Source organism: Lactuca virosa, chromosome 9, assembly GCF_052849685.1.
Source record: "Lactuca virosa cultivar CGN04683 chromosome 9, Lactuca_virosa_CGN04683_v6, whole genome shotgun sequence".
NCBI lineage: Eukaryota > Viridiplantae > Streptophyta > Magnoliopsida > Asterales > Asteraceae > Lactuca > Lactuca virosa.
The window spans coordinates 296,841,695-296,854,599 of NC_136434.1; the positions used below are offsets into that span (position 1 = coordinate 296,841,695).

The following is a 12,905-nucleotide window of genomic DNA, read 5'->3' on the forward strand; positions in this document are numbered from 1 at the left end:
ATCTGCGATTGGAAGGGTATTGAAGCTCTGGAATTCAAAGATCAACCCTGGAGATTGATTTGGAAGAGATCAAAGGCAACATATACTCTTTTTTTCTTAATCTATTGCACAAAACTATGTTTTTTTATGGATTTTGTTTTTGAGATATTACTTGTTGTGGATATGAGCTAAAACTCATTACTTCTGTTTAGGGTAGACTATCTTGTTAATATGCATCGAATTTATGGCATGGATTATTTGATTTGGTGAAAATTGTTTTATTAAGCTTGTAATCGATCCTTATGTGTTAACAACAACTATTTTCTATTAATTATCAAGTCTATTAAGTTGCATGAACACCCTCTTAATTGCTTGCTTCATATGATTTATGTGAAAGCAATATTATATGCCTAGTATTAGTGAATATGAACCTATGATTAATTAGAAAATAGGTAAGTTAATGTGTAAGCTTGTGTGATGAACAACCATACAAGATGTATATTGAATTTGTAATTTAATTAGCTACAACTACAAGTCTTACTTAACATGAATCAAAATCTAGGAAATTCATTAGTTTAACCAATTGGCCACTGTTTAAATTAATTTGTTTTCTAAGGATTAGTAATAGTAAACATGAATCTAATCACATTAATCGGTAGGCAATGTCAAAATAATCCATTGCACTAGCCATAAATTCAACTATAGAAACAAGTGAGTCAAACCTAAAAAAAAAGTCTCTCTTAATATTGAATCTAGTTACCTTCTAATTCCTTAGTTGTTAATTTTCTTTGTTTGCGTGTTAGTTAATTTTTTAAGTTTCTAGTCTTGTAAAACTAGAGAAAACCATTCTTTTTATTGTTAGTTTTAATTAGATAATTTTAGTAGTTAGTTAATTGTTACCGTTTCTTGTGTTTGATACCCTGCTTGCTTGAACTATATTGTTAAATGGTAGGTACACTGCTTTTCGTGTGTTTATTTGTGTTTGAAATAGTAGGAATAAAACTAGTGCATTTTACACACATCAAGTTCTTGGCGCCGTTGTCGGGGAACGGTTATAATAGTTATATTGATTGCTAGTATTATCGATCCTTTGTGTGAAATTTATCTTGCATAAAGTTATTATTTTCAGTAGTTAATTATATAGTTTAGGTTACTAGCTTTTCAGTTTTAAATTTTTTTAGTTAGTTTTCTGATTTGGTCTTGAACTCGTCGAGTCCGGTCGAACTGACTCGACGAGTCATCGTATTTTTACATTTTCGATTTTATTTTGTTTTGTTCTTTTTACGAGTGTTTTCTATTTTATTTCAGGGAGTTTATGACCCGAGGATCCAGCTCTGCATTACTTCCACCACTTGAAGACCCGGAATCAGCCTTTCGCAAGAACAAGGAAAAGACTGAAGGAGATACCCTAAAGAAATCACCTTTTAAGAGTCTCAAATCAGTTTTTGGAAAGAAGGGAAAGAAAGTGGGGGAATCCAGCAACACAAAGGAGGACACCGAGTACGAAACCAGGAAGGAAGAAAGCAGATCTGAATTTGAAGGAAGCGGCCTAGAAGGAGAACTCGCAAACACCATGGCTGACCTCGCAAATATACCCATAGGAGAGTACAAGAGAAGAATGTGTGACGACACCGGGTCGGGATTCGTGCAACCCGCGATTCCAGCAACTGCTAACTTTGAACTGAAAGGTCACATACTCGCCCAACTCAAGGAAATCCCATTCTACGGGAAAGATCACGAAGACGCATACAAGCATATCGAGGAGGTCAACAACATAGCCGACTACTTCAACATCCCTAATGTACCTAGCGAGGCTGTCTTGCTTCGTATGCTACCGATTACATTTAAGGGAGCCGCGAAAGATTGGTTGAAATCACTCCCTCCAGCATCTGTCACCACATGGGCTAAAATGCGTGAAGAATTCATAGATCAATTTTTCCCTCCCTCCAAAATAGCAAAATTGAAGAAGGCAATTGCAAACTTTGAACAAGTGGGGGAGTCACTTTATGAGGCATGGGAAAGGTACAAAGGCTTATTAAGGAATTTCCCCCACCATGATCTTAACATTTAACAAGAGGTCTCCTTTTTCTATGATGGAGTAAATGTGACGACTAGGCAACTCCTTGATTCCCAAGGACCACTCACGAAAAAAAATCTCGGTGTTATAAAGGAGCTAATTGAAGAATTCTCTAAGCGTTCTAGAGAATATCATAATCCAAGGAATGAATCAGCTCGAGGGGTGGTGAACTCAGTCAATGATAGTACGGCAGCCATGATGGCTAAATTAAAAAGTATGGACCGAAGAATGACAAAGATGGATCAATCCATCCATGCCATCCGGGTGGGATGTGAAAACTATAGCGGGCCTCACCTTATTAAAGATTGTGATCTAGACGAACATGGGAACCGGAAAGCACAAGTTTGTTACTCAAGTGGCGATAGATATGATGAAGATTAGCAAAAACCAAAAAAAGAGTGGCTACCTTATGATGAGTACAAAAAGGCAAAGGGTGAGAAATATAGGATGAAGACAAGAGGGTTCTATCAAAAAGAGGAGTCGGTGCAAGAAAAGAAAATGGACTTTGAAGATATGCTTACAAGATTTAAAGCTACATCCGAGAAAAGGCACAACGAAACTGATGCTACAATAAGAGAACAACAAACCATGATGAAAGAGCAACGAGCATTGATGAGGAACCAGCAAGCTTCTATTCTTAACATTGAAAAACAGTTGCGCCAACTTGCACTACAAATCAATCAAAGAGCACCGGGTGAACTTCCAAGCAATACCGATAAAAATCCGAGAGGCGCATAAATCAACATTGTGACGACTAGAAGTGGGAAAATAATTACCCCTCTGACACCTATAATGAATGAGAATACAAAAGAAGTGCAGGAGGAACAGAATCAAGACCCGAAATCCCAAACAGTCGACCCAACTCGTCGAGTCATGGATAAGGACTCGACGAGTCCACAGTCTGAACAAAAAAATGATCCCCCTTTGAAAGCTTATCAACCTCCATTGCCATTTCCAAGTCGGGCTAGACAAGAAAAGCATAATAAAGATTATCAAAAGTTCCTGGAACACATCAAAGCACTCCAAATTAATATTCCTTTCATAGAAGCGGTTGCACAAATGCCCAAGTATGAAAAATTCTTAAAGGAGCTACTTACTAATCGAAAGAAACTGGAAGAGGTGTCCAAAGTGGTGCTTAATGAGAATTGTTCAGCCTCAATGTTGAACAAATTACCAAAGAAGATGGGGGACCCGACTAGCTTAAGTTTGTCATGCCAATTCTGGAATCTAGCTACTAGTTATGCATTAGCGGATTCGGGGGCGAGTGTTAATATCATGCCATACTCTTTCTTCAAGAATTTGAACCTTCCGGAGCCAAAACCAATCCGTATGGAAATTCATTTAGCAAACAAGATGGTGACATTCCCAAGGGGAATATGTAAGGACTTATTGGTAAAAGTTGATAATTAAATTTGTATTCCCCGCGGATTTCATCGTACTGGACAGGGAAGAGGACCACCAAGTGCCGATCATTCTTGGAAGACCTTTCCTAAACACCACAAGTGATATAGTAGACATGAGCGAATCGAAGCTTACCCTTCGTGTAGGAGATGAGTCAGTTACATTTGGAGTCGATCGAGCCATGAAGCATTCCAAGTATAGTGATGACACGGCATTTTCGGTGGACACTTTGGAAGAACTAATGGAAGAATGGAAAGAGGACCATCCAAACGAGCCCGCCATTGCCCTTGAAGATGACTTTGATGCTGAAAGGGGCCTGAAGGAGATAGAGAAACTGGTCAAAGAAGCTGAATACGAAGAAATAATCAGAAATGCAGAAAGGTCGACTCGCCGAGTCGCAGGCACTGACTCGACAAGTCCGCTTGAAAAATCGTGATCATACAGGGATTTTGGCCTGGACTCGACGTGTTCAGTGTACAAACACAAAATTAGAGCTAAAAACTTTGCCTGAACATTTAGAATACGCATTTCTCGAAGAAGGTGAACAAAAACCTGTTATCATTGCTTCCGATCTCACCAAAGCTGAAAAAGAAGAGTTAGGTCAAGTTTTGAACAAAAGGAAGAATGTCATCACATGGAAAATAACCGATATAAAAGGAATAAGTCCTTCATATTGTTCCCATAAGATAATTCTTGAAGAAGGTGCGAAGCCGGTAGTGCAACACCAAAGGCGCTTAAACCCGAACATGTAAGAGGTGGTCAAGAAAGAAGTTGTCAAGTTCTTAGATGCGGCGATAATCTACTTCATTTCCGATAGCCCATGGGTTAGTCCCGTTCAATTAGTGCCAAAGAAAGGAGGGATGATGGTCATCACAAACGAGAAGAACGAGCTTATACATACACGAATGGTAACCGGTTGGCGGGTGTGCATCGATTATCGAAAGCTAAACGATGCCACTTGCAAAGACCACTTTCCTCTCCCTTTTATTTATCAAATGCTTGAGCGTATATCGGGCCATAGCTATTATTGGTTTTTAGATGGGTTTTCAGGTTATTTCCAAATCCCCATAGACCCAATTGATCAAGAGAAGACCACTTTTACTTGTCCAAGTGGAACATTTACTTATCGACACATGCCCTTTGGGTTATGCAATGCGCCGACAACTTTTCAAAGATGCATGACGGCAATATTCCATGACATGGTGGAAGTATTCATGGATGATTTTTCTATTTTTGGCTCTTCTTTTCATGATTGTCTTGCTAACCTCGACTTGATGTTTCCTAGGTGTGAAAAGACCAATCTCGTATTGAACTGGGAGAAATGTCACTTTATGGTGAAAGAAGGCATTGTATTCCGCCACAAAGTATCCAAGGCGGGGATTGAGGTGGATCGGGCAAAAATTGACACTATTGCTAAATCACCCCCACCAACAAATGTAAAGGGCGTTAGGAGTTTTTTAGGTCACGCGGGTTTTTACCGCCGCTTTATTAAAGATTTTTCAAAATTACTAGACCTTTAACTCAACTACTTTTGAAAGATGCACCTTTTAATTTTTCTAAAGAATGTTTAGCTTCTTTTGATATTTTGAAAGAAAAATTGACTAACGCCCCGATCATTATCGCCCCGAATTGGAACTTACCGTTTGAAAAAATGTGTGATGCAAGCAACTTTGCCTTAGGATTTGTACTTGGCCAAAGGGTTAACAAGCATTTTCAACCTATTTACTATGCCAGCAAGACCCTAAATCATACCCAAGAAAATTACACCACAACGAAAAAAGAATTATTAGTCGTGGTGTATGCCTTTGACAAATTGCGTCCCTATTTAATTTTTTCTAAAACTAATGTGTTTACTGACCATTATGCTATTAAGTACTTGTTTGCCAAGCAGGATGCAAAGCCAAGGTTGATCCAATGGGTGCTGCTACTTCAAGAATTTGACATCGAGATCAAGGACAAGAAAGGGATGGAAAATATAGCTGCTGACCATCTTTCAAGATTAGAAAATCCGGTAAGGGAAGAGATGGATGACAAGGGTATTGAAGATAGCTTCCCGGAAGAGTATTTGATGGTTATAATGGGGGAAGAATGATGGTATGCCGATATTACAAACTTATTGGCATGAGATTTTCTTCCAAAAGGGCTCATTCATCAATAGAAAAAGAAGCTCTTTTCAGAAATTAAATATTATTTCTGGGATGAGCCTTATCTTTTTAGGAGTTGTGCAGATGGGATTATTAGAAGATGTGTATTTGGCAAGGAAATTCGTGACATTCTAGAGAATTGCCACAATGGGCCGACAGGAGGACATCATGGTGTACAATTCACTGCTAAGAAAGTTTTTGATGCGGGGTTCTATTGGCCTACTATCTTCAAGGATGCTGCTACATACGTGAGGGAATGTGATGTTTGCCAAAGAACGAGCAATATTTCGGCAAGGAATGAAATGTCTCAAAGGGATATTCAAGTTTGTGAAATCTTTGATGTTTGGGGTGTGGATTTTATGGGACCATTTCCTTCATCCAAAGGCAATAAATACATACTTGTGGCGGTGGATTATGTGTCAAAATGGGCAGAAGCGCAAGCATTACCAACCAATGATGCTAGGGTGGTGGTAAAAATCCTAAAAAAATTATTTTCTAGATTTGGAGTGCCAAAAGCTTTGATTAGTGATAGAGGAACCCATTTTGCTATTGATCAACTAGCAAAAGTGTACGCCATAGATTTTCGACACCATATCATCCACAAACAAATGGGCAAACCGAAATTACAAACTGAGCACTTAAAAGAATTTTGGAGAGATAGGTGGGTAGCAATAGAAAAGATTGGGAGGATAAATTGGATGATGCACTTTGGGCCTTCCAAACCGCATTCAAGACACCTATTGGAACCACACCCTATAGGCTAGTCTATGGAAAAACTTGTCATTTACCCGTGGAGATTGAACATAAAGCCTATTGGGCTTTAAAAACATGCATTTGAGCCAAATGAGTTGCGTGCCAATCGACTATTGCAAATGAATGCTTTGGAGGAATTAAGGAGTGAGTCTTACACTAACTCATTGATTTATAAAGACAAGACCAAAATATGGCATGATGCAAGGTTGAAGGGTAATAAGGAGTTTGAAGAAGGGCAAAAAGTTCTTTTATATAATTCAACACTAAAGCTCTTTCCGGGAAAATTGCGCACTCGTTGGTCCAGGCCTTTTACAATCAAGAATGTATATCCATACGGGGTGATTGAGTTATGGAGTAAGGATGGGTCGAGCTTTAAAGTCAATGGGCATAGGATTAAGAAATACAAAGAGGGAATGCCAAAGGATGAAGGACAAGAAGAAGGGTTGGACTTGGAAAAAAGCCGCTGCAATGTAGAGAGGGAAGGAGTTCAGCTAAAGACTCCTCAAAAAGAAGCGCTTAAGGGAGGCAACCCGCTGCTTGAGTTTTCTTTCTTTTTACCTTTCCTTTTCGTTTTATTTTTCGTCTTTTATTTTCTTTTGTGTAGTTTTCTTAGGATTTCTTCAATCTAAATCTTCTTATTCGTCAAAAATGATTGCTTGAGGACAACCAAGGTTTGAGTGTGGGGTGTGGTGGAAGTATTTCAAAAAGAGTAAAAAATTTCAAAAATAATTTCCAAACAGAATGAAAAACTCGCCGAGTCAGGATACCTGCTCGACGAGTCCATTTGAAAATCCTACAATTTTGTGAAAATCGCGACTCTACTCGACGAGTCGGGACACCTACTCGACGAGTAGGTTTATTTACCGAAAAAAATAATAACTTTTAAACTCTGTGAATTAGGGTTTTAACCCTAATAGTAAAAACATTATTCATTCAGCCACCACCGCCTACCACTCGACGAGCAAGTTTCCTCTCAAGCAAGCATCTCCAATTTGCGTGATTTCTTCAATTTCTCGCTAAAAGGTAAGATCTTTTACTCCTAATTTTGTTAAGGGTTCAATCTTTGGTAGCTTCATGACTTAAATTGTTGAAAAACCCGATTTTTGAACTTGACATGAATTTTAGGGTTTTGATTTTGGTCGATTTAGAGTGTTATAGTTGGAATTTTTTGTGAATTAACACTTGGTGTACAACCCTAGACAAACCCCTGAAACGAATTTTGAGTATACATGGATGAATTGTTTCGAATCAGAGTAGATTTTTGCGAGCAGTTCATGGACTCGCCGAGTCTGTTCATGGACTCGACGAGCCCATGCTGTTACTTTCCCGGAGTTTTAATTTTTAATGTTTCCAGTGGTTTTTTTTGTGTTTTGTCTTGTGTTTTATTTTACAGAAAATGTCCAGAAGAGGCCAGAGTTCTGGAAGCAACCATGGAGAGTTACCTTGGTTGAATTTTCCACAAATCGGTTCAAAGTCAACATTGGTTCGGGTGAGGAAGAAACTCGAAACATTATAGAAGAAAGAAATTTACGTGTCGAACGAGATAGATTGGGAATGGATAGGACAAGTGGGTCTGGAAGAGGAGTGTTGGGTCAAAATTATGGTTTATACTTTACTTTTCTAAGAAAATGTATTTTTCAGTGTTTACGGTTTCGTTTACGGTCAGGGTGTTTACGGTCTGTTGTGACCGTAAACCTGTTTATGGTCTGCCTGACCGTAATCAGGTTTACGGTCCGTCTTCCTATAAATATAGGTGTAAGGGGTGAGGATTGGTGTAGAAAAATGCATGAGTTGAAGGGAGCTTAAGTGTGTGTATTCTAAGGTGAGAGAGAAACTAGAGAGAAGTTTTGTGTATGTGAATCTCTTGTATCTGGATCCACATTCTTATCAATTCATACAAAGATTCATCATCTTCTTCTTCTCCTTCTTCTTCTATTTGATCCGGCATCATCCGTTTGATTAGGATTCTGCACCATCAAACGGATCTGATTGATGCACAAGCAGATTTGGGACTTACAATTGGTATGTGAATCTCTTGTATCTGGATCCACATTCTTATCAATTCATACAAAGATTCATCTTCTTCTTCTTCTCCTTCTTCTTCTATTTGATCCGGCATCATCCGTTTGTGTGGGATTCCGCACCATCAAACGGATCTGATTGATACACAAGCAGATTTGGGACTTACAATTGGTATCAGAGCTTGGATTGTATCAGTCAATTTTGTCAGATCTGGAGCTTATTTGATCTTATTTTTGAAGGATTTCTGTGTTTTTGGATAGATCTTGACAAAATAAGGGGGGTTTGTTCTTCGTGTTTTTGATAAAAATGAGTTTTTGATCGAGTTTTGGAGCAAAAAAGGTGAAAAACGCTGTTTTTGGTCGTAACCAGTGAGGGGGTGACGGCGTGTACGGTCAACAGCTAGGATTTCCGAGGTTTACGGTCTGGAGTTTACGGTCCAAGGTTTACGATCCGGAGTTTACGGTCCGAGGTTTACGGTCCGGTCCTCGCACATGTACGGTCAGAGTTTGCGGTCCTCGGTGGTTTGCGGTCCAGCAACGTTTCCGGTTCACACCTCGGTCTTGTGTACGGTCCAGCATCTTCGCTTCGTTTTCGCACATCGTCCTCACATCTCGCTTCGCAGCAGCATCCTCGCATCGCACTTAAAAAATTGGAAACAGAATTGGGGGTGCCGGGATTCGAACACGGGTCCCTTAAGTTTACAAGCAGGCGGCTTACCAATTGATCTACCAAGCTTCTTGTTCCATTCCCCTCGATTTTAATTCAAAAACACTCCTTTTCGCATCTATTTTCGCAAAATTGTCAATTTCAGCCCAAAATTCAAATTTCTTTTAATTTTAAATTCTATTTCCTTCCAAAATTTTAGCTTTTAATTTTAAATTTATATATTAACTTTTGACCTTAAATTTTGACTTTGACTTTCAAGTTTGACCATTGACTTTAAATTTTGACTTTCTCGTTTGACTTTCAAATTTTCAAATTTAGCTTTTCAGTTTGACTTTGAAGTTTGACTTTTCAACTTTGACTTTTAAGTGTGACTTTTTAACTTTGACTTTTAAGGTTGACTTTTGAGTTTTTAGTCAAAGGGTCTCAAGTTTGACTTTTAAGTGTGACTTTTTAACTGAGGGTCTCAAGTTTGACTTTTAAGTTTTTAGTCAAAGGGCCAACTGAGGGTCTCAAGTTTGACTTTTAAGTGTGACTTTTTAACTTTGACTTCCTGTGCAGGTAAAGTAGCGGAAGATGAGAACAAGGAGAACACTATTGAACAAACCAATGTATCCTTAAACTCTGAATCTGTTACTTCTAACTCAGTTACTTCTGATCAACCTGCTGTTGGTAAATACAGGCCACCAATTCACGCTAAACAGAGTGCCTGCTGTAATTGTGCTTGTAGGAACAACCAGAAACAAGGCAAGGATACGCCACCAGGGGCAAGAAGAAACAACTCCTACATGAAGAAGCAGACTTGCTTTCACTGTGGAACACCTGGACACATTTCCAGAAATTGTCATAATCGTGCATACGTTCCCTACTATGCACAAGGGTGGCAGAACGCGCCAAGAGGTAGATTTTCCAAAAGAAACCCCTCAAGGTCACGTTCAGACAATGGTGACTGGAACGCGCAGAAGGCCAAGAATCAAACCCACAAGGCCAAGAATCTGAATCCCAAGGGCAAGAAGGGAATGCCGGCCAAGAAGCCAAATCCAAGAGATGCTCCCGTGAAGCCAAAATCAAAGTCATCTCAACGGCCGACATCAAGATCAAAAGCAAGTACCGAGGAACCCATCGGATCGAAAAAGAAATGGGTCAAACCCAACTACAAATGGGTTCCAAAGGTTCAATCTCCCAAATCACCGAATGACTCTAATATTTCTACATCTTCTGTTTGTGATAAATAGTACATTTCGTGGGAGAATGTTCCTTTCAAAGATGACAAAGGTCGACCCAGTTTCAAAATAGACTGGGTTCCAAAGACCAACTGATCCCGCTCTGTGTTGGAGCAGCTATGGAGGCATATCACATACTTCGGTTTGTTGGTAGTGGCTGTTCCAGGCACATGATAGGGGACATCTCTCAACTATACAACATTCAGACCTTTGTGTGAGAGTATGTGTCCTTTTGTGGGAAAGGAGGAAAGGAAGAGATCACAAATGGGGTCAGTGCTTAATGACATGAAGAATTTTTGGATCTGTTCTAAGATTATGCGTGCTGTTCTCAGACCTTCTGGATTCAAATTCAATCAGTGACTTACGGTTTTAGTTTTCTTCACTATACTCCTGAGTTTATCTTTCATTGATTCATTTTAAATACAATTTTCTTTATTTTCTTATAGTTTTTCGTTAGTTTTGTTTTGAGAAGTGATATAAAGATAAAGTGATAATGGGCAGTCTAAAACATGTGTAAGGGACTGAATCTGAATTGTCTAGACTCTGTGTTCAATGTGCTGGTAGGCACGAAGGATTTGACAGTGTGGATTTGGATAGAATTGTTTGGTCTGACCATACCACGCTCGGGTAGATTGAGCAGTGAGATAAACACGGAAACCTACGGGATACACTAAATTAATACGCATCTAGAACAGTGGTTCGAATTTTCCTTGATGTACGGACTTATGTCCTTAATTCTGGTTCTGATAGGGCGACTGGGGGGTTCTGATAAAGTAGGTCTGTAGGAAATTATTTTCTTGCTTTCTATCTGTCAGTCATATGTTGCTTCCTCTGCGTGATTGGAAGATCCGACCTGGAATGCAACATATGCAACTCTATTTCTACACACCTTCTTATCTATGAAACTATTTCTATCTGTTAGCCATATGTTGTCCCCTCTACGTGATCGGAAAATCCGACCTGGGACACAGCATATGCAATATTCTACCTATCAATCCCTCTATCCTAGTTAGCCATATGTTGTCCCCTCTGCGTGATTGAAAGAGATCCAACCTGGGACACAACATATGCACCTATTTCTAAATCTAACTTCCTCCTTAACAATTGTTTACTCACCTAAAGTAAGGAGTCCTTAGGAAGTTCTTGATAACCAGGGTATATCGGGAAGTGGGGAACACGTTCTGGTGCAACTAAACTTGAATCATTTAGAGGTTGTCTGTAGATCTCGCTGCTTAATTTAAGTGGACAACAATACCCGTGGTCGTCGTCAGCTAAATGGTTTATTTAGAAAATTTTGTCACTATTCTTCGTGTTTAAGTGGACCACAATACCGGCAATTGACTAGATATATTCATAAAGGTGAAGGTACTGATAAACAAGTTAAGGCTGTCTCACAACTTTGATCCCAAATATTTTTGTTTCTCTTAAATTTGTTCATAGTTTTTCTCTATGCACAAATTTAGGGGGAGAATTAAAAAAAATCAAAAAATCAAACAAAAATCAGAAAAATTAAAAATCCAAAAATAGTTTTATTTCTGTTTTAATTTTTGTTCAGAAAATCAAAAATCCAAAAATATTTTTGTTTCTCTTTTATTTTTTTTCAAAAAATATGAAAAATCCAAAAATATTGTGTGCTAAGTTTTATTTTAGTTTTGTTTATATTTTTAGCTTTATTTGTCTTGAAAAGTGAACTTAGTTGTAGATGAGACTCACGGAGTTTGTGTCGAAGATTTCTGAGCCAAGGCTTCATCCGTGATCATCGAAGAATTCTCATTCAAAGGAGCAAGAAATAAAGATTATTCTTTCAACATTCAATCCCCCAACCCCAAAAGCAAGGTGAAGCTGACTTGAAGATTATGTGACAGATTGCATTGAAGCCTCCTCAATTAATTTGTTGCTATCTATAAACCTGCTGAAGTGATCCAGAAGATTTGTTCTCTCTGATGTTCTCTCTGAAGATTCTCAAGCTGAAAGCGCCATCTTTCAAGAATCTCTACAAGAAGCCTCCTCACCCAATGTGCGTTCAGAGTCAAATTTTGAAGACAAGGCCAACTGCTCAAGATGAAGTCATTCGTTGAAGATTCATCAAGTTCATCTTGAAGTTGTGAAGAATTTGAAGATTAATGCTGAAGCCAAGCTCTCGATGAAGATTGACAAGAAAAGTCAGCTACTTTTTAGGGGGAGCTTGTTGGGTCAGTTTAGAAAAGAAAGCTATAAACCAAGGGGGAGATTGTTGGGTCAAAATTATGGTTTATACTTTACTTTTCTAAGAAAATGTATTTTTCAGTGTTTACGGTTTCGTTTACGGTCAGGGTGTTTACGGTCTGTTGTGACCGTAAACCTGTTTACGGTCTTCCTGACCGTAATCAGGTTTACGGTCCGTCTTCCTGTAAATATAGGTGTAAGGGGTGAGGATTGGTGTAGAAAACTGCATGAGTTGAAGGGAGATTAAGTGTGTGTATTCTAAGGTGAGAGAGAACAAGAGAGAAGTTTTGTGTATGTGAATCTCTTGTATCTGGATCCACATTCTTATCAATTCATACAAAGATTCATCATCTTCTTCTTCTCCTTCTTCTTCTATTTGATCCGGCATCATCCGTTTGATTGGGATTTCACACCATCAAGCGGATCTGATTGATACAC

At 38.8% G+C, this 12,905-nt stretch overlaps 1 protein-coding gene and 1 non-coding gene across 2 annotated transcripts; one reads left to right on the forward strand and one right to left on the reverse strand.

Annotated features, from left to right (window-relative positions):
• Positions 1–1,936: 1,936 nt before the first annotated feature.
• LOC145141481 (small nucleolar RNA R71) lies at positions 1,937–2,040 on the reverse strand. The gene has a single exon (XR_013722690.1). It is a non-coding gene; the product is annotated as a small nucleolar RNA R71 (small nucleolar RNA).
• An 808-nt stretch (positions 2,041–2,848) lies between these two features.
• Positions 2,849–3,466, forward strand: LOC145140653 (uncharacterized). Its single transcript, XM_079074070.1, has one exon. It carries the CDS (start codon positions 2,849–2,851, stop codon positions 3,464–3,466), a length of 618 nt encoding a protein of 205 aa, XP_078930196.1.
• Positions 3,467–12,905: the final 9,439 nt, after the last annotated feature.

What these genes read in the sequence shown, in the direction of transcription:
- LOC145140653 (XM_079074070.1), top strand. Translation starts at nt 2,849, where the DNA reads ATGAATGAGAATACAAAAGAAGTGCAGGAGGAACAGAATCAAGACCCG.